At 38.7% G+C, this 20625-nt stretch overlaps 1 protein-coding gene across 1 annotated transcript in view; it reads right to left on the bottom strand.

Annotated features, from left to right (window-relative positions):
- Positions 1–20197, bottom strand: part of EDNRA (endothelin receptor type A) — a 48172-nt gene extending 27975 nt beyond the window's left edge. Inside the window, exons 1-2 of the mRNA XM_033135015.1 lie at positions 19759–20197; positions 15361–15849 (exon numbers count right to left, since the gene is read on the bottom strand). Coding sequence (XP_032990906.1) covers positions 15361–15780 — 420 coding nt within the window. The 5' untranslated portion in view covers positions 15781–15849; positions 19759–20197. The remainder of the gene's footprint in view (positions 1–15360; positions 15850–19758) is intronic.
- Between the last annotated feature and the right edge of the window lie 428 nt (positions 20198–20625).

Raw genomic sequence — 20625 nt, 5'->3', positions numbered from 1 at the left:
AAAGAGTTTTGAAAATTATTAGATTGATATTGCTTTATTCTTATTTATGATCATTTGGAAATGAGATAACATTAACTTGTACTAGTCAAGAATAACAGATTTTAACCTAGTTTTACTTCTAGTCTTGATATTTGATACCTGCCGCATTTCCTGGTAAGCATTTTGCTTATATTTACTGCTAGTAGGGAAAACAAAAACTTACAAATTTGGGGTCTAATATCATTAGCCTACAGTGACACTGGAGTTTCTTTTCTAGAACTTGAGTACTCAGAGAGACTTATACCATTTCCTTGAGATTAAGGCCAAGGTTTTCTTTTCTTTTTTCTCAAAGGACCTGGTACGTTGTTCCACATGCAGCAATTGCCTAAGGAATACTGACAGCCATGAAAGTCTGTCAGTATTTAAGCAAATGTTACTCACACCAGTCCAGTAAGCAACCTTTATCTTAGATTTAAAAAATTATAGCATCTCAGGCTTGGACAGATACTTAGAGATCAACTAGATCCACTGTTCTGTAGGTATTGTCTGTAGACCGCTGGGGATCCCTGATAACTTTTTATGGGATCTGCAGGATCAAGATATCACTAAGAGGTTATTGCTGTTTCACTAGTTGACATGTGTGCTTTTGGTGCAAAAGTAATGGTGGAGTAATACCGCTGGTGCCTTAGCAGGAATCAAGGCAGTGGCACCAAACTGTGCTAATAGTCATTGCATTCTTCACCATCGCACACTTGCAGTAAAAAAAATGAGGGATTAAGAGTAATGGTGAGGTCACAGATGGAAGAGCAATATACAAACATCAACTGAATTTCTACATACTCTATACCAAATGTAGCCTTTCTATATCCAAGCAAAGAAAAATCGAAAACTAAATTTAAGAGACAATTCCATTCAAAATGGTATCAAAAAAGAATAAAATACTTAGGACTAAGTTTAACAAGAGAAGTGTAAGACGTACACTGCAAGCTACAAAATACTGAAAAAAATTAAAGAAGATCTGAAGAAATATTCATGGATTTGAAGAATCGATATTGTGAAGAAGGAAATTTTCTCCAAATTTATCTAAAGGGTCAATACAATCCCTATCTAAATTCAAGTAAATTAACAAGTTGATCTTAAAATTTGTATAGAAATGTAAAGGACCTAGAATAGCCAAAACAAATTTGAAAAAAAAAAGAAGTAGGACCTACAGTACCTATTTAAACTTCCTAAAAACTACAGTAATCAAGACAGGATGGTGTAACAACAGACACACAGATCAGTGGCACAGAAAAGAAAGTTCAGGAATAAACGCGTAAACATTTATTGTCAATTGAGTTTTGACAAAGTTACCAAGACTATTCAAAGAGGAAAGAATCGTCTTTTCAACAAATGGTGTTGGAACAACTGGATATGCTTATGCAAAAAAATGAACTTAGATGCTTCCCTCACATCCTACATAAAATTGAATTCAAACTGATCATAGATCTAAATGTAAGAGCTAAAACTATAACATTGTTGGAAGAGAACGTAGGAGAATATTTTTTGTGTGTGTGATCTTGATTTGGCAAAGATTTCAAGATATGATATCAGAAACATGATCCATAAAGAAAAATTTGATAAATTTGATTTCATCGAAATTAAAACATGTTGCTCTTTAAAAGACACACCGTTAAGAAAATGAAAAGAAATCTAGAGTGGGGAAAATATTTGCAGATTATATATCTGATGAAGGACATCTGTTCAAAATACATAAAGAACTCCTACAATTAAAAAATATAAAGACTACAAGATTTAAATAGACATTTTCCCAAAGTAGATACACAAATAGCTAAGAACATGAAAATTAAAAGTGTTCAGCATCATCAGTTCTTAGAGAAATGCAGATTGAAACCACAATGTGATACCACCACCCATCATTAGAATGGCTACGATGAAAATGACTGACATAATATAAGTGTTGTGAGGATATGAAGAAATTGGAACCATCATATTATGCTGGTGGGAATGTAGAATGGTACAATCGCTTTTTAAATTCATATTTCTCTAGTGTTACATATACTCATTTGTGTATATTATTTTTATACAATTTATCATATGTGTAGGTTTGTGTATCTACCGCCAGTCAAGATAGGGAACAGGTCCATTGTCAGAAGGATCCCTTATGATGTCCTCTTGTAACCATACTCTCCTCTCCTCCTTGTTGCCATCCCTAACCCTTAGCAATCATTAATCTGTCCTCTGTCTCTACAACTCTGTCATTTCAAGAATGTTATAGAAATGGAATCACATAGTATGTAATCTTTTCAGATTGCATTTTTTCATTCAGCATAATTCCCTTGAGATTCATCGAAGCTGCTGTGTGTATTAATAGTGTGTTTCTTTTTATTGCTGAGTCGTATTTCATGGAATTCATGTACCATGGTTTGTTTAACCGTTCACCTATTGAAGAACATCTGGGTTGTTTCCAGGTTATTAAAAATAAAGCTATTCTCATTCATGAACAGACTTTTGAATGACGTTATTTTCATTTCTTTGGAATAAATGCCTAAGGCTGTAATTGCTGGGTCTTATGGTAATTATATGTTTAGTTTTATAATAAACTGACAAACTCTTTTCTAGAGTGACTCTGCAATTTCCCATTCTCACCAGCAATGTATAAGTGATTCAGGTTCTCCACGTCCTTGCCGGCATTAGATGTTGTCACTATTAATTTTTTTTTTGAATTTTAGTCATTCTGATAGGTATTTAGTGATATCTCCTTGTGGTTTCAATTTGCATTTTCCTAATAGCTAATGATGTTGAATGTCTTTTCATGTGCTTATGGATCATCTGTATACCCTCTTCAGTAAAATTTCTGTTCATGTCTTACCCATTATCTATTTGGATTGTTTGTGTTTTTGCTTTTGAGTTTTGAAGGTTATGAAGTCTTATTCATGTTTTTGAAGTTTAGATCTTAAGCTTTGACCTCCTATGGGACAAAATGAACTGGAGGCAGGGATGAAAGGCAGGGCAGGCAGTTGGTGAGATGCCACAGGGGCTGACAAACTTTTTTGGGCAGTGGCTGGATAGTAAATATTTTAGGCTTTCTAGAACATATGGTGTCTGTCAAAATTACTCACATAAGCAGTGGGTATGGCTGTGTTCCAATAAAACTTTATTTAAAAAAAAAATAGGCATTGGGCCAGATTTGGCTCACTGGCTGGAGTTTGCTCACCTCTGGGTCAAACTCAAGTACACTCAGTCTCGCAGATTGGGCCTTGGCACATTACTTTATGAACACTACTTCTGGATTTAGTTCCCCTCCTTTATGGTGGCCCAGTAGCTCGAGGCATTTTTTTTGAGATCACTCCATAAAACCAATGAAAATATTACTGTGAAGCTAACTATTTCCTCAGAACAAAAGCAGGAAAATTTTCAACAAATCTTCTAAGTTTAAATACATATTCATAAGATTGCAAATCCCAGTGCTCACACATTTCACACAGTTTTGAATGCCTTCTCGGAAATGTGTATTATTTGCATTATAAGACACTTCTATTTAAAATCTAGTCAGTGGTTTTGATAAATAAAATTTCTTCTTAGGGATGCTAGAGTGCAGAATTTTGTTGATAGTAAGAGGGATCTTCTTTTAGATCTGTCTTCATATACTACAGTTTGGTAAATTTCTATAACAATCCTCCTTTAACAATCCTGTCTTAGTATAATGTAACCAAATTACAACTAAACATGACAGTTTTACCTAGCAACTAGCACTGTAAATGTATGGTATTTAAACAAAACCAACCTCAGAGAGTGTCTAGAAAATTCCATCAATCCAACTTTCACTCTCTTAACATTTACTGTCTGTAATCAGTGCTTCTTAATCTGTGTTTCACGGTGTGTTTTAAGTTTTAAAATCAATAACCGTTTATTATAGCAGTGATGGAAAAAAATGCTGAAACCTAATTTTACTTCTGTATCTCTTGAGATTAATTTGATTAATTTTGTTTTAGCTGTTTATATTACTTTGGTAGAAGGAGATGAGAGTTTTTCAAGAGAATGTTAATAGGTGTTTCACATTCCAAATGTTATTTTTGTGTGTGTTTACGGGTTTCAAAAATGTCCCGTAATATTTACTTGTTTCAAAAACAAGACCCAATTCGGGCTATCTTGGTTGAATATAGGCTTGTGTCTTCAAATAGAATCGTTAGCCTAGATTTCTTTGTGTTTTCCATAAAACTTAGTAAATGTGTCAATTGATTTGGGGATTATCCATTATATAGAGACATATAATGCATTTTCTTAAAGGTTCTTACACAGTCTACACAGCTTTTCAGAGGTTTCAGAAATAGAAAACAATTCTGTCTAGAAAACTCAACCTAGTACCTAATACTGTACCAGGCCCCGGTTTAGTTCTCCAAAATTACTGATTAAAATATAAAAGGATTATGATCAAGATTTATATTAAAATTATACATTTAGCACATAGGTATGTATAGTTATAAATAAGTATTACATATACTATACTATACATATATAGGTCTTATGTATGTGTGTATATATATATATTTTTTCAGCATATATCGGGGATGCCAAAAAAATGTATACAAGTGGACACTTTGGTCAACATTGCTCAGGCAGTAGTTCACTGTAATCAGAAGTGTCTGGACGCTGATGGTAAGTAACCACTTTGAGCCCCTCTTGTAATTGCAGAAGTCAAACATGACTTGTATTCATCTTTTGTTATTGGTATCTATTGAGTATTAAAAATTTTAATAGTTTGTTTTTTCCTTTCTTAAAATGTGTATACATTTTTTTTGGCAACCTCTGTGTTTGCACAAAAAATGTTGCATAGGAGAATGTCCACAGATGTGCTATTCATATTAGCACAAAACTGGACTATTTCAATGCCTATCTATAGTAGAATGGCTAAATAAATTGTGGCATATTCCGACAGTGAAGTACTACAGAATCATGAGAATGAATGAGCCACAAATAAACATAACATGGGTTACTCTCACAAATATAATGTTGAGCAAAAGAAGCCAGACAGAAAAGAATACATATCGTATAATTCCATTCATATATATTTATATAAAACACAAAAATATGCAAACAAATCCATGTCAAGAAAGTCAAGAAAGCAGTTGTCTTACGAGTAAGGGCAGTTAGTGACTGAGGGACTTCGGGGAGCAGGTATGTTCTGTTTCTTGATCTCAGTTACATAGATGTGTTCACTTTGTGAAAACTCGCAGAGCTAACACATATGTACATTTTTATGATGTATATTATATTTCAATAAATGCTTTAAAAGTTTACAAAGTATTAGGGCTCTTAAATGCTGTAACATTAGTTTAATTTGCATAGGTTTGACATCTGTAAGAAAAAATTGTGGAAACAACGGAAATATGTAGAGAAACGCAACATTTATGACAGAAATGGTACCAAGACATTTTCAGTTTGTGAAAGTAAGCCAAAAGTTCACAGTGGTCAGCTTTTTCATGTACAGAAATTCTACAGAATTGCTTTATCTGACATAAAACTCATGTGGGGTGCGCTATAGTATGTTATTCAATATTTGGCAGGGATGTGTATCCATTGCTTTTCATATTTTGACAGGTAGTAATTTTGGACATTTTGAACATGTTCAATATTATTTGCTTTACGTGTTGCTTTTAGAACTAGGGCTATTAATAGGGTTCCTATTGACATTGTTTTAAATGTAATGGGACCATTTCATTAAAAGTATATTTTATATGTAATTTTTTTTTAATTGAAGATTTCTAGCTTCTTTTTAAACATCGAGATATATGACCAAATGTCACCTGTTATGCTTTCACATTCCTGTGCCTCTGGTAAACTCCTAGGTAGGAAGGTTTAGAAATGTAACCTTTAGTTTTATGAATAACATCTGATGTTTGTACCCTAATCGCAACTATGGGCTAGCCACAGACACTCATTTTCTGTATCATGTCCACAGACAAATGCCTAGTCTTTCCAGTGATAGCCGGGGATACCAGTTTGGCAAAAAGTGTTCCTCTGAGTAGATACATGTGTCCAGGCAACCAGTCCATGAAAGAACTCAACCTTTCTTTTCAGTTTATTTATTTGTTTTTATTTGCTGGCTCCTTTCTGTCAGTTGACCTCACCATCATGACAATGAGTATAGAATACAAAAATCTGTTTACCAGATGTCCACAAGCAACTGCAAGACTTGTAACATAAATGCTATTCTGGAGAGCCATCTCGGTATCAGACACATTTTCCTTTGTAATAGGTTACTTCGGTTTCTAAAGAAGCTCTTGGATTTAATGGAGGAGAGAAAAAGGGGAGACTTTCATCTTTGAACATAGTCTTTGAAAATATTTTTCTGTAGTTGGGATACCATTTTGATAAGGATGAAGTTTGCCCTCTGCGGTATATGGGGCCGAAGCGGCGTGGCAGCTTAGCTAACAGCATGGCCTCTGACAGCAAACCGGATCCGAATCCTGGCTCTGCCGCTTGCTAGCTGTTTAACCTTGAGGCCATTGCTTCAACAATTGCCTCAGTTTCTTTACTTCCGGAATTCAGACAATAGCAGTGAATCATAGGTTTGTTGTGAGGATCAAATGAATTAGACAGGGAGTAAACACTAATTAAGCTTTTGGTCATATTATTCTTATGTTATATATTGGTATAAATAACAGTTTAAGATTGCACATTTTTACATTAACTTAGGAAATGTTTGGCAACATAGTAACCAGATGTTCTTGTTAAAATTGAAACCAGATCATGTCATTCATCTGCTCAGAACCTTCTAAAAGCTTCCTATCTCACGCACAAGAAAAAGCTTCAGGCTTTATAAAGGTGTAAAGGTAAGGCGACCATGTTTCCTGGGTTATCTAGGGCAGTCTTTGTTCATGCCTGCTGTCCAGATGTAATTATTGATGGTGTCTCCTTTCACTCTCAAAAGTACCCTGGTTTGGACAATAAATTATATGGTCACCCTATTATTAGGCCCTAAGTCATCTGCCTCCCCCCATTTCCTGCTATACCCTCATCACTGTGACCGCATCTGGTACCACTCTCTCCCTTCCATTCCACGGCCATGGCCTCCTTGCTCTTCTTTAACCCTTCAGGCACACTCCTGCCTCAGAGTGTTCACACTTCCAGCTTCCTCCCTGGCTGGAGTGCTGTCATTAGCTAGCAGCATGGTTTGCTCCTTTATCTCTTTTAAGTTCTTACTCAACAGTCACCTTGTATTTTCAGCCACCCACTCTAAAATTAGTATCTTTCCCCCTTCTTTTTATTCTCCTTCCCCATTTTACTTTTCTCCTTAGCACTTATCTCAAATATTTACTTATTTCACTTGATTATTGTCTTGTCCTTCCACTAGAATGCAAGCTCCATGGTGGCAAGGATGTTTGTTTGTCTGGTTTTGTTCACTGCTATTTCCCCAAAGACTGTTATATAGTAGAAGCTCAATAAATATTTACTGAATGAATAAATGAAGAACATTTAGCCAAGAAATACCTAATGTAACTGAGTAATCAAATGACCAACCAGCTGCCATTCCCATTACCTTTTAGTATAAAATTTGATCTACAATAAAAGGACTCCCATGTTTAGGATAAGTGTTATGAGAAGCATAATTTGACTAGCTTCCATAATTGATACTAGTCTCCAAGTAAATTGTTTTAAAAGTTGTGATGGCAAAAAAAAAGTCAATAAAACTCTCAGAGAGGTTTAAATTCTAAAAAGTAATCTTAATTTTGCACATCCAAGAGTAATATTAAGTCTTTCTGAGGGCACACTTGATTTCTGCTTCCTGAGGCTAGGTATACTGCAGACTTCAAACTTTCCAAATTTAAATAAAACATTTTATAGTATGTGGTTTTGTAAAATTTTTGATGTTCAAATTTAAAAATAAGGTGACCAAAAATTAACACTGAATCATTCTTACATTCAGTTCTATTACTTTCAACTGTTAACTTTATAATATAGGAAAGTTTTCTTCCAAGAAAAACTAGTGCTAATTAGAAATAAAATTGTAGTTACAGAAAGCACTTACTCTAACTCTCAGGAGAATATGGTAGATCGAGAAGGCAGTAGTAGAATTTCTGGCAGTCTATCAAATTTATTTTGACAGAATTTCTTAGAACATTCCTTATTTAGCTGCTCTGGTCTCAGAATCAACTTCAGAGACAGTAAACTTGATTCCCCATCCTCTTTCATTTTAGTTTGCACACTCTTAATACTAACTGTGTAAACTTTGCATTATAATAAAGAAATAACAGTTACATCCTGGTAACTCATAAGCTAAAGACACTACAGAAATATTTCAGCATAAAATAGCCAGAACATCTGGTTTTATTGATCAGAAGGCTGGAATCTGTACCACATTCACACACACACTGTGTACCGTGTGAAAATTCCTTTCTCAAAGCTTTTATGCATCCCTGTTTTATGTTCAATTTAGAATACAGCCAACTCTTTCATGAGCTGAACGGTTTGATGGAGGAATAGCATCAGAAATGATGCGTCCTAACGAGAACGGGGCTGAAACGGTCTCTCCCTCTTCAGCCATGGGAACAATCTTGCAGTTATGGGCGGCTTCCATCCCCCCTCAGAAATGGGAATAACTGTGCTGTGAGCCAAATGCTGAGGGTTACCAAAGTAACCTCACATGAGAGTAATTACTTAACATGACCATGAGAGAAAGCAACGAGGTTCCCAGACACAGGAAACGAAAAGCCAGAAGGGGAGGTAGATTTGGAGAGAGTTCTGAAGGCTTTCCAGACAACAACTTCCTTATCATAGCAAATTGGGTAATAAATTTATCACTCTGTCATTTTCTATGTACACATATTCTTAAATCACCTAGTTAGCACAATGAACATTTGTAATGAGCATTTCTTAGCAATGCCAAAAAATCAACCTGTTTCCTATTCTCTAAAAAACAAATAAAAATCTTTTGTGATATGAATGTTCATTTTGATATTCCAAATCACCTGAAGGTTTAATATTTCAATCATGACCACGGTTACAACGAATGCATAATGCACAGGAATCTTGGAAAGAATCCTTCACTTGGTTATACGTACTAGAGAGAGGAAATGAAACAACATAAAGCCTGAGCCATAGGAAAAGAACTCTTGACCTCTAAAGACAAAGGGACAGGGGGCAACCGATCCTGTTGGGTGCTGCTCTGCTTTGCCTGCAGGTATGTGGATCCTGAGACATTCCTGGGTTGCAGGAAAAAAGTAGAAATTCACCAAATTCTAAGAGCAAGTCTGCCTTTAGATCTGGAATTGCCTGGGAGAAAAAACATTCTTATCGAGGCAACTATAGTACATTTTCTTATTGTACTCATTCGTCAAATATTTTTAAAGTTGGGCACGGTGCTGGATGCAGGAGGTACAATGATAAATGAGAATGATGGCAACTTGCCTCAAGGAACTTGCAGTCCAGTGGGGGGCAGACAGGCAAATGAATTGGCAAATGCAATAGAATGCGTGTTAAATGCTACTACAGGGTTAATAGAGGGTGTCGTGGGAGAAAGGAGAAAGGCAGTAACCCAGTCTGGGCCATGGATACTTGCCAGACAGAGAGATATTTAAGTTGAGATCTGAAGAATGAAGTGGAGGAAGCCAGAGGAGGCATGCGGGAGAATCATTCCAGGTAGAAGAATCATCTTGGGATTCTCAGATGGGCCAGGTTAGCTGGAGTGGCTAGAGGAAGAGGAGAAGTGTGAAGGGACAGGCGCCTGTAGAGCAGGCGGGGAAGAGCTCTCTACTTGCATATTTTCTAGCTGGGAGGCATTGTATCAACAAAGGGCAGAGATCTTGGTCAAGGGACATAGTTTCTCTCTAAAAATTTAGAGACTACAGTTTTTATACCTACTTTTGTGATGACAGGGCTATTACTGGAGTACATGAGAAAGGTCTGTTTTTATTTGCTTGGTGATAAATAAAAAGGAAAATATACCCTTATCACACATGCAATTAGGTGGGTAATTTAATCAACTTGGGGGACTAGCACTGATAATATCCTATGCCTTGTCCATAAACGAGGAATCCTTCTGACAAATTATCAGAATCATCATTACCATTGTTATAATTTTAAAGTCTCAGAGAAATCTGATTAGAAGTTCATTTGAACAGTAAAGACTCTAAACAAATCAAATCATATCAATAAGCATTTACTGAGCAACTACTATGTTTGAGGCAAGCTATACATTCTATAAATTGTAGTATCAATCTATACAATCTATAAATTGTAGCTATCTGTTTTTGAAACAGAAATTGCCTAGATGATTTGATATGTTGAGAAACAACTTTTGTATGGCTGCCCGGACAGGATGGATCCCAGTTGCACAAGATGTCAAAGGCTGTGTGAATATGGAGATAACTGGCTCTGTGTGAATGTCTCTGGTTTCCACATTTCTCAGATTCTCTGCCAGAGCAACATATTGGGAGCCTTGACTTCCCATTGCAAAATATTCTTGATCATTTCATACAGAAATTGTATTTGTTTTTTCATTGCTATCCCCAACAAGAGGTGGTTGCTTAGAATGGACCCAATTAGTAACCAACAGTCAGTTACTGGATGCTCTCACTGGCTGTTTCGCTTGTTCTCCCAGATCTGCTTGACCCTGCATGTTAACTAGAGACATTATTCGCCTACAGTAATATCGATGACATTCCTGGTTCTAACTCCCCACTGTACATGTCAGAAATTTCTACATCAGATCATCGGACTAAATTTATTTCCTCTTCCCATGGCCACCATTCTAATCCTCTCTACTCTACTTCTCTCACATGTATTTCTTCACATTCCCGTTTCTACTTAGTAGGCCGAGGTACAGTGGTTTATGGGCGTATCTTTGTGCACATATGGATGAACTGTCATCCTGAAAGCGCCTGGTGCCAAGCCCTGCTCCACCCATGCACGAACATCGCTTTTCGGGTTCCTCCTCTATTCAAACTGATACCCCATCTCCCTGCAGACAGCTCCAAGGCATAAATAAAATCTCATGAATCATAAAAGAATATAATTTTTAAATTCTGTACTTCTATATTGACATTTAGTAATGGGGGGTTACTTTTGGTCCCTAAACACAAAAATGTCTTAATTGCTTTTCCATTATAATGAATGCAAATATTTTCTATATAGATTAATTTACATCGGTAAGTTTTTGCATTTCTTGAAAATTCAGGATATCAGATCATGTAATTTCTTGACAAATTGAATCCATCATCAGTTTAGGTTATAGTGACTGTTTCAAAGGGTCCACTCTCTCCTTTCCCTTCCTCCCTTCTGTTCTTTTCAGTCTTCTCTTGAAATTAGTGATATGTTTTTTGAACAATTAAAATTTAGATAGAGTAATCCTTTGATAAAGTTAATAACAGCTTTACTTCAACGTTGCCATTTTCAAAGCCCCTTTCTGCTTGAAAACCAAGAAGGTAGCTGACATTTATTTGCTGCCTTAGGCTCCTTCTGTTTTGCATTTTAGGTCTCAGAATGTCTGCTTTTATCACCAGGTAATGTAATGTGTCTGTGTACATGCGAGTGTCAGCTAGGGTCCAGAGGAGTTTCTTTCCCCTTTGTGGTTTATTTTTTCTCAATGCAGCAAATACAACTCCAGACCTAACACATTTTTCAATGTGGGATCTGTAAATGTTTCAGTAGCAGCAATTTGTTGACTATATCCAGCCTCTCTGAGAATGTTACTCAGGGCACAGAATGTTACTTGGGGGTAGTGATGGCATTCTGACAAGAGCTGAGCATGCGTTTTGGGAAGTAGGGAAGTAGTATGGCTTGGGGATTAGGTAAAGTATGGCGAGAATGGGGAGGGCCTTAACTACTAAACGTGAGAGCGCCTGAGTGTTTCTGAGCCGAGTGACACACAATAAGTAAAAGCAAACTCCAGTGTAGGCTAGAGGGAAGAAACCTTGGAGCTCTTTCGGAAACTTTTGGAAATTATGTGGAGTGATCCCTTTTCCAAGCCCACAGACCTCCCGAGGCTCCCAGCACTAGCTGAACAAGATAATGACAGGGCAGAAACAGCCTGGCTGCTTGAGATTGCTACACTGCTTTTCAGTTGTGTTTTACATCACATTCATATAGGAAACACTTTCAGTACACTCTCTTTCCGAGTGAGAGAAAGGGAATAAAATGTGAATAGAAAGAACACTTTATCACATGTAACGTTACTGCAGTGTAATCAGCAAGTCTACCTTTCCCACAGACACAAACTTCACACAGTTGACTTCTACTTATGCTGATTCTGACGAGACTCAATGCACGGTTCTCTGCCTGTAGTTGCATAAGGACAACTGATAGCATTGTTAAACCCACTGGCCTGTGTGATTTGAAGACATCTTTCTTTGAAGAGCATAGCAGATACTTTCAACTATTCTTTTTTCCACCTAATTCTTCTAATAGTGGGGGAGATAAAGAAGGTCCATGCATCCTTTAAATAGAATGGGCTCCAAGTCTACACATTACTTTCATTTTGCAGAGGTCCATAAACATGAGAGTAAAGTGAGGAGGGCAGGTGCTACTTTGTCCTGAAGTACAGAAGTAGCTTCACATGGCAAGCGGAATCATGGGATTGATATGTGAGACTCCACAGCGTCAGAATCTTACAGCAGGAGGTAGCTATGGAGGAAAGGCATGAGGGCCTTGGAACAACTTCTCTTGACTATTCCCAGACAGAAGTCAGAGAAGCAGCAACATCTTAGGGTCTGCTAACCTAGAGAAGAGAACTGAGGGAAGGAAGTAGAAATAACCCCCAAATAGTGTGAGTCTATTTAGCTCACTCCAGAGCTTTTCTCTTTTCCTCTGGTCAAAAGAATTGAAATGACTGAAGAGTATTTTTGTTTACCCTAAAAGATTGACTTTCTAAAAGTAATGTTGGGTAAATGAACCACTACATGAGCTTTAGAAAAACAGAAATTACACAAATGTCCCCTGAGATGTAAAAACACCACAGCCAAGCGGTCTATGGTATCTAGTACTACAATAGGTATAGGAAGTGCAGTCATCCCTCAGTATCTGCAGGGGGTTGGTTCTAGGACCCCTGTGAGCACTAAAATCATTGGATGCTCAAGTCACTTATATAAAGATGGCACATAACCAATGTACATCCTCCTGTATACTTTAAATCATATCTAGGTTACTTATAACACCTAATGCAATGTAAATGCGATGGAAATAGCTGTTATACTGTATTCTTTAGGGAATAATGACAAGAACAAAAGTCTGTACGTGTTCAGTACAGATACAACCACTGTAGGCCTAATGATATAGTCACGTCAGCAACAACAACATTTTTTCCTGAACATGTTCAATTTGCCGTTGGTTGAATCTGCTGATGTGGAACCCGTGAATATGGATGGCCAACTGTATTGGCTACCCAAGAGGCAAGAACCATATAGTCAGGTATAAGAATGTGTTCATTGTATGAATGTGTTAATTTTTCTTAACACATGAATGTAAGAATGGAAGATAAAGATTTTTATCTTATATGAATGTAAGATAAAGATTTTTGTGGGTTTTTCTTTTTCCATTTTCAACAAATTTAGAGAAAATCCAGATGATATGGCTTACAATGTTGCTATGGAATAGGAAAGAAGTTTAGTCTGATGATTGGCAGGGAACAACGCAAAACAATAAGGAAGGTCTTCACAGCAGTTGCAGGTATTGATTTGCCAAGAAGTTGCTTTGCACATGGTCAAATGGGAATTATTAATTCAGAGATGGTTAATTATTTTCCTGAGCCATACTGGGTTGGTTAACTGGCATATAAGTATGAATAATTAATGTTTTATACTCCACACCGTTACTGCTCAAGAGTCAAATTTTGAATAAGAGTCATATCAACATTTTCAAACCTATTAATAAAGAACTATGTCATGATAAAGTCAGGTGCTGAGTACATATAATCTTTCATAAAGAGAAAATAAGTAACCTTTTAAAGAAAAAAAATTAACGTTCTGTAGCATATGCTAAACATTTTAGGTTAATTATGCCTTTTCAATTTTGCATCATTGTTTGGTTCTAAAATCCCATTTTAGATTCAAATAGAAAACATGTATTCATGCTATTCTGTGGAAAGAGATGGTATAAAATATTTTAAAATTATTATTTGTTGTGTAATTTCCCCAATATTGCAAAGAGTATACTGGAGTAATTTTGAAATGTTTTTCATTTGTTGAGTTCAAAATTGTGATCATTGTTTTCATCCTTATTGTTAGACCACTGATTTTTCTGGTACACTGTATAATTTTGCTGCAGTTTATCTATTGGAAATCGAAAGGCTACCATTCTACTTAAAATTTAGCATGTCTTCAATTGACAAAACTTGCCATTTAAAGTCAGATTTCAGAATATTATTGCTCAGAAAATTTTCATTTCTATGGACAATACATAGAAGAAAAAGATAAAGACTGAGTAAAGTGCTTTTCCTGGGCTTAGAATAAAGCCACTCCATAATATCTTGCATAGATCATGTAATTTCATTAGAATTTTAGTTCATTTGAATCCTTGCAGCAATTTCCCCCTCACAACCATTAGATCAAATATTGAACATCTAATGCCTTCTGTCTTCAGTTTGTTTTGGTACTAAATAGTCCTAAAAGCAAGGTGACCACAGGAACCGTGGCTTAGTTATCTTCCTTCCACTCAGGCACTTCACTTTGTCTAATTTATCTTTGGGTCTTAAACTGCCCAGTTCAGGGGCAGGCACGCAGTTGGTACTCCATAATTGTAAACTAAAGAAATGAAGGAGGCAACAGTAAACCGATGGCTATTTTAAATGGTTTCAGTAATACTGCTCAATGAGGTCAACCCTGACCTGCTATCACGTGGCCCCCATTATCTCCAAGTCACCCAGATTACCAAGGAACGCCAGCATGCCCTTTGGCTCCAATCATCAGCCCAGACAGTCAAAATAAAATAGGTGCTTTTCATTTCAAGCCATACTGTGGATATCTGGTTTCTGGACAGCATCACATTAAGAAGGTAACTGCAACTGGAGATATATTTAATGGAAGTACGTTTGGGGCTCAGGAGGTCTCATCCTGAACATGAAATCTCATAAAAATCAAGTGGTCTCCCCCAGATTGCCCATCCACTTCAGCAAGCTCAGGGCTGGCCTGAGAAGCCAATTCACGAAAGACTATGACTTTGAAGAGCCATCCCTCAAATGCTATTCGGTTAACAAGTTAGAAAAGAAGTGTAACAGTTGACAAATAATTAAATTTTAAAATGCCACTAAGTTGTAAGAGAGCAGAAGCCGCTCTCAGTAACAACGCAGACTAAACTTCCAAAGGTCAGAAAACTCTACAGCACTCTCTTACTGTGGAATCAGAGCATATGTTCAAACCTGCAGGTATAGTTGTGGTTTCTTCCTACCTTAAATACATTGATAGGGAGATCGATGACCACATAGATAAGGTCTCCAAGGGCGAGGCTGGCTATCAGCGCGTTGGGGCCATTCCTCAGACACTTGTTCTGGTAAATGATCCTGAGCAGAGTTGCATTGCCCACCATTCCCACGATGAAAATAGTACAAGATATCACAGTGTTAATGTACTTGAAGACGGAAGTGATCTTAGTCTGCTGCGGGCAATAGCTGTGCATCGAGCCGTTGCCGGGTAGGGCCAACTTAGTGGGTCGATGAGTGGTAACCAGGAAACTGAGCTCTGTCCCACGAAAAGTGGTGAAATTGTCCACACGAGTGCTGAGGTTTGTGCCGTAGCTCTCGGGATTATCACTGATGACACAGCCAACCAACACCACCCAAAAGGATACCAGAAAGCAAAAGATTTCCATCTTGATGCAAATGTGAGCAAATGTCTCTTACTGTGTTGCTTTTATGCCCTTACTTTTTTTTTTATTCACCTAGAAAAGGAAAGGAGAAAAATAATTTTGGTTACAAAAATCTAGCTTGTCAGTAAGATTATAATCAATGATTATTTATTGCTTCAATTAAAAAGCAGGAGATATTTGGTACTTAGATAAGATATATCTATGTCAGCTTAGCCCATGGCAGAAAAAAACCCAGAAATGACCAAAGCTCTATTAGGGCAAGTTACACCTCTCTCTCTTTCTCTCTTTCTCTCTCCCCTCCCACCCCCCCACCCATTTCCTCTCTATCCACAACTATACATATATCTAGATTAATAATGTGGATGAGGATATGGCAGTTTTTCCTTCAAGAAGTAGGTAAAAGGTTACTTCTTTTTTTCTTTACTATCTAGGCTGATAAGAACCTGAATTACAAAAATCTACAAGAGTTGAGATATAACATTTCATTTACTAATGGAAGAAGAAAGGCATTATATACTTAGTAAACGTTACATAGAGTTAAGGCATAAAATTAGCAAATTCTATATATAAGAATCCAATATTCCAAAATGTGTGTTGTTTTCCACATGGTAAATAATAAACATGGGGAAAAAAAATGCAGCATATGTATAATAGCTATTTAAAGTGTTACAAAATGTTAAATTAAAATCAAAACTCAAGTCAACATCATCAATGCATATAATAATCTTAGTTTCAATTAAAAATGATATAACTGATAAAGATAAAATACTTATTTTTTTGGAAACATTGATGATTAATATGTACAATCTACATTTTCTGACAGGAGATTTTGGCTTTTCCATTCCTCAGAAATTATCATCACGATATTTGCCAGTGAGTGAAACTGAGAGGAATGGACTTTCCCAGGCCAGACACAGCATTTGGTTTTCCAAGGGATATCTGTCTCATGCTCCCTTTTAACATCCTATATAGCTACCTTATTTTGCCAATCAGGGTGCTGAGCACTCCACATGGGTGATGCCATCTAATCCATACCAGGACCCTGTGAAGCAGATACACAGTTCCATCATAAAGAGAGGGAAACAGAGGCTCAGGAAGGTCAAGTAGCTTGTGAAAGCCACAGGTGGAGCATGGCAATACCGTGATTCTAAGGCAAGTTAGTCCGACTTTGAGCCCAAACTCTTAACCACTAGACCACACTGTCTGTCATTCTTATGCCTTCTTAGCACTTCAGATATTTTAAGGAAGTTACCAGAGTTTCAATGACCTAGTAGACTCAGGAGGGTTTTTAGATGGTTTCAAAAGACCATTTGTTCATTTGTTTCAGTCATTTGCAGAGAATAAGTGGTCCTTGTTGCCCAGAAAGCCTAGGTTTTCTACTTAATCCTTAAAGAAAACATGTTGGGAAAATGAGGGAGGTTGGTGGTAATACAATAATCAAAGGTAAATAAAAATAGCTCCTCACATTTAAATTTTTCGTATATTTTATTTTTTGTGAGTTTTTAATGAATCTTTAAACGAAGACCATGAGTTCATTTATGCGGTGGTGTGTGTGTCTATGATGTTTAATTTAATTTTTTTTACAATCATGTCCTTTTTCTGAGTCTATTCATGTTTGGTATTAACCACATTTAGGGATTTTGACAGTTATCTTGGGAAATCAATAAAGCTTAGGTTTAGTCACTATGTGAATAAAATGTGAATATGTGTTTACAATGTGAATAAAATGTGTTTAGTCAATATGTGAATAAAATAAGATTTATTCAAGTTGTAAAGTAAAGATAAAGTACAAATACCACATACTTAGCCTTCTCCAGAGATTTCTCCCAGGAATCTGAAATAATACTATTTTATGGATAGTAGTTATCTGTTATGTACGTATCTGTTATCTGACTTGAGCTTTACAACTCTAGGTAGGTAAGGGGAATATCCCCATTTTACTCATGAGGAAATTGAGTCTTGAAGATGTTAAGTCAAGTTTTCGTAGCCAAGAAGTGGCAAGGCAGGTAAAAATGCCTCACTTTACTTTGCTTCTAGGACTTAACTCAGTCTGATATGATTAAAAATCAATGATAAAAAATGATAAAAATATCAATTTTTCTGAGCTAGGAGCATACTATGTACATGTCAGTTCTGCCTGGACTTAATTATAAGTAGTTTGCAGTTTTTCCTACTTCTTACAGTTTGGAGTGAGTATCTGACCAAACATCAATAGCCCTACACTATGTCACTATTTCCGTTCTACAGTGGAGACCAGGACTCTAAGAACAAAGCATATTGCCATCCTCCTCTCCAGATCAGAGATGGGAAAAAAGAAATCTTTCAATACCTTGTGCTGCTTAATGCCTAAAGCCTCCCAGTTTCCCAACCGGAATGGAGCCTTCACTAATGTAGTTTTCTTAAAACTACTAGAGAGAGAAGCCTTTTCCAGGAAATGAAATGTTTCTGTGCCCATCCGAGTCTGCTAGGAGGATAGTTAGTGACCTGTCCTGGCTATTGCGAGTATTCCACCACTCACGAAAGGTAACCACTGGTGTTTGAGCGCTGGTTTGCTGGTTTGCTCGGTCAGCTGATTACAGCAGGAGCTAAGCAGGCCGAGGCTGTGTGGGTTCTTATCACAGTGTGAGCTCCAGCCATCAAACCCACCTTCCTTCCTCCTCCAACAATGACACCACCACAGAAATCATTTCTGATGACATCTCCATCAGCTCGGATTAAGCTGCAGAGCTAAGGCTACTTGGCAAAGGCATGTGAATACCCACATTATCATTGGTGATGAAAACTCCCAAAACCACACACACAAGATGCCTCTCAAATGCAGGTTCCGTGGGTCTGCTAAGTCATGCCGCACTTGGAATCATCAGTCACAATCAGTCATAGTGCCAGTGAAGTAGCTCAGCTTCAGATCTGAAGGCCATGGTTTATAGATCCCTCATTCTTCTATGTGGAGTCTAAGAATTTGCTGAAGTTCAAAAGCTTTTATTAAGGAAGAGTACCGAATCCGTCTGCTTACACTTTAACCATTTAAACGTCTCTGACGCTCAGGATCAAAGTTCACCTGTAATTAGTAATTTGAAAATTCCAACCTTACCCAAAAGGCATGAGTTTAGAGCAGGTAGTTTACATGGAACGATTGCCAAGGTGTTTCATAATTAGTTAACACTTAAAACGGAAGGGGTGGGAGGGACAGACAGCCATAAACATCTACAAGAGGAGAAAGAAAAATCTAGGGACTTTTTTTTTTACAAGTATTCCGTTGTTTGGCTCCCTGGGTAAGACAGTAGCCACTCTCCTGCCTGACAACTTCTCCCTCCCACCCCACCCCCTCTGCCGCCACCTCTATCTGGAAGGCCACTAGGACGGTGTAAACAGAGGGGCTGATATCTAGCAACAGCCCTTGTTTTCTGCACGTGAAAGGCAACAAGTGCCCTTTAAAGGACAGCACAGAACCAAGCGCCCAGACCTCCACAGGCAGCTTTCCAAACTAGCTGCCCTGGGAGTTTTCCAAAACATCAGCCCCTCACACGGCGTGCCCTTGGCTACCCTTGGCAACCCGGGGTGTACCGGGAGAAGCAGGAGAGTAAGAAAAGGCTACGGGGCACACTTCACAACTAGACTCTGGAGCCTGCGACGAGGGCGTGATGTTCCACAAAGTTGTTGCACGCCTGGGGAAGAGGGAGACCCAGGGAGGACTGTGGGTTTTCCTTTGACCAAACAGCCGAATCCTGCCTGGGGAGGCTGAGGGGCTATTCATCAGCTCCCCAAACCCAAACGTTGCCAGAGCACATCCATCCCAGGAATGCGCCCGCAACGCCAACGCGCCCCTGGGCAGGTGGGTGCCAGCCCCTGGGCGGCGGGTCGCCCAAAGTGCAGGGTGCTGGGGGACAATGCTGCCCGCTGGCCTTTCTTCCCAACCGAGGGGCCCAGGCAGCGTCTCTCCCGCTCCCGCCCGGGTCCCCGAGACGAAAGAGTTGCACCGACCGTGGAGCTGGGCAGGCGCAGCAGATACCCGGTCCTCGCGAAGCGCCTGGGCGAAGGAAGCGGAGCCCGCAAGGGTGGGTGGCGTGGGGTCCCGGGCTCCGGCGTGGCGGCCCGGGCTGCACAGCTGCCTAGACTTGGGAAAACTTGCTGGGCAACCGTTTCTCAGGGGAGGTACCCTGAGCCTCCAGCCTCTGGCCACCGGCTGAGATGGAGCCTCTCCACCTCTTGTCCACAATAGCCAGACCACAGGGATGACTGTAGGCGAGCGCACTCGCAGGCGCGCGAGGAATTGCAAGAAAAAGAAACTCCGGAGGAACAGCGCCTCCCGTCTGTCCTCCCCTTCTCCTCCAGAAGCTCTCAGACTCTCTGCTCCAATCGAGGACAGCAAGAATGTCCTAACCTTCCAGCCCTCTCTGGAGGCAAGCCACTCTAAAGCACAAAGCTGCCGCCCCCTCCCAAGCCCTGAAGGGCAAGAGTCTTTTAACTGTTTCCTTCCTGAATTGAAGACTGGGGAGGGCGGAGGGAGGGCGGCAATCGAGGGAGGAGGGTAGTTTGACAAGTCTGAGAACTGAGCAAGGCCGTGCAGAAAAAACCCATTCCCTCTCCAGGAAGTGCAGGCAGATTCGATCTGTGATGGAGCCACTGCAGTCAGCTCCAGGGTCCAAGCGTGGTTTCTCCTCTGTGGTCCCTGCCACTTAGCTTGGCTTGTTTGCTCCCTCTTAACTCGTGGCAAGATAGAGCCAACGTGGACAGCAGTTTTACTGGCCTCAAGTACGTTTTGCTTCTGTCTTGTGCCTTGAAGCCAGCACCTCCAGGCTACATACCACTAGCCCAGGGCAAAACAGAAGCCCTTGAGAGTCTGTGGAA

Source organism: Rhinolophus ferrumequinum, chromosome 18, assembly GCF_004115265.2.
Source record: "Rhinolophus ferrumequinum isolate MPI-CBG mRhiFer1 chromosome 18, mRhiFer1_v1.p, whole genome shotgun sequence".
Taxonomy (NCBI): Eukaryota; Metazoa; Chordata; class Mammalia; order Chiroptera; family Rhinolophidae; genus Rhinolophus; species Rhinolophus ferrumequinum.
The sequence above is the reverse complement of the archived record's forward strand: the minus strand, read 5'-3'. Positions and strand labels throughout refer to the sequence as shown.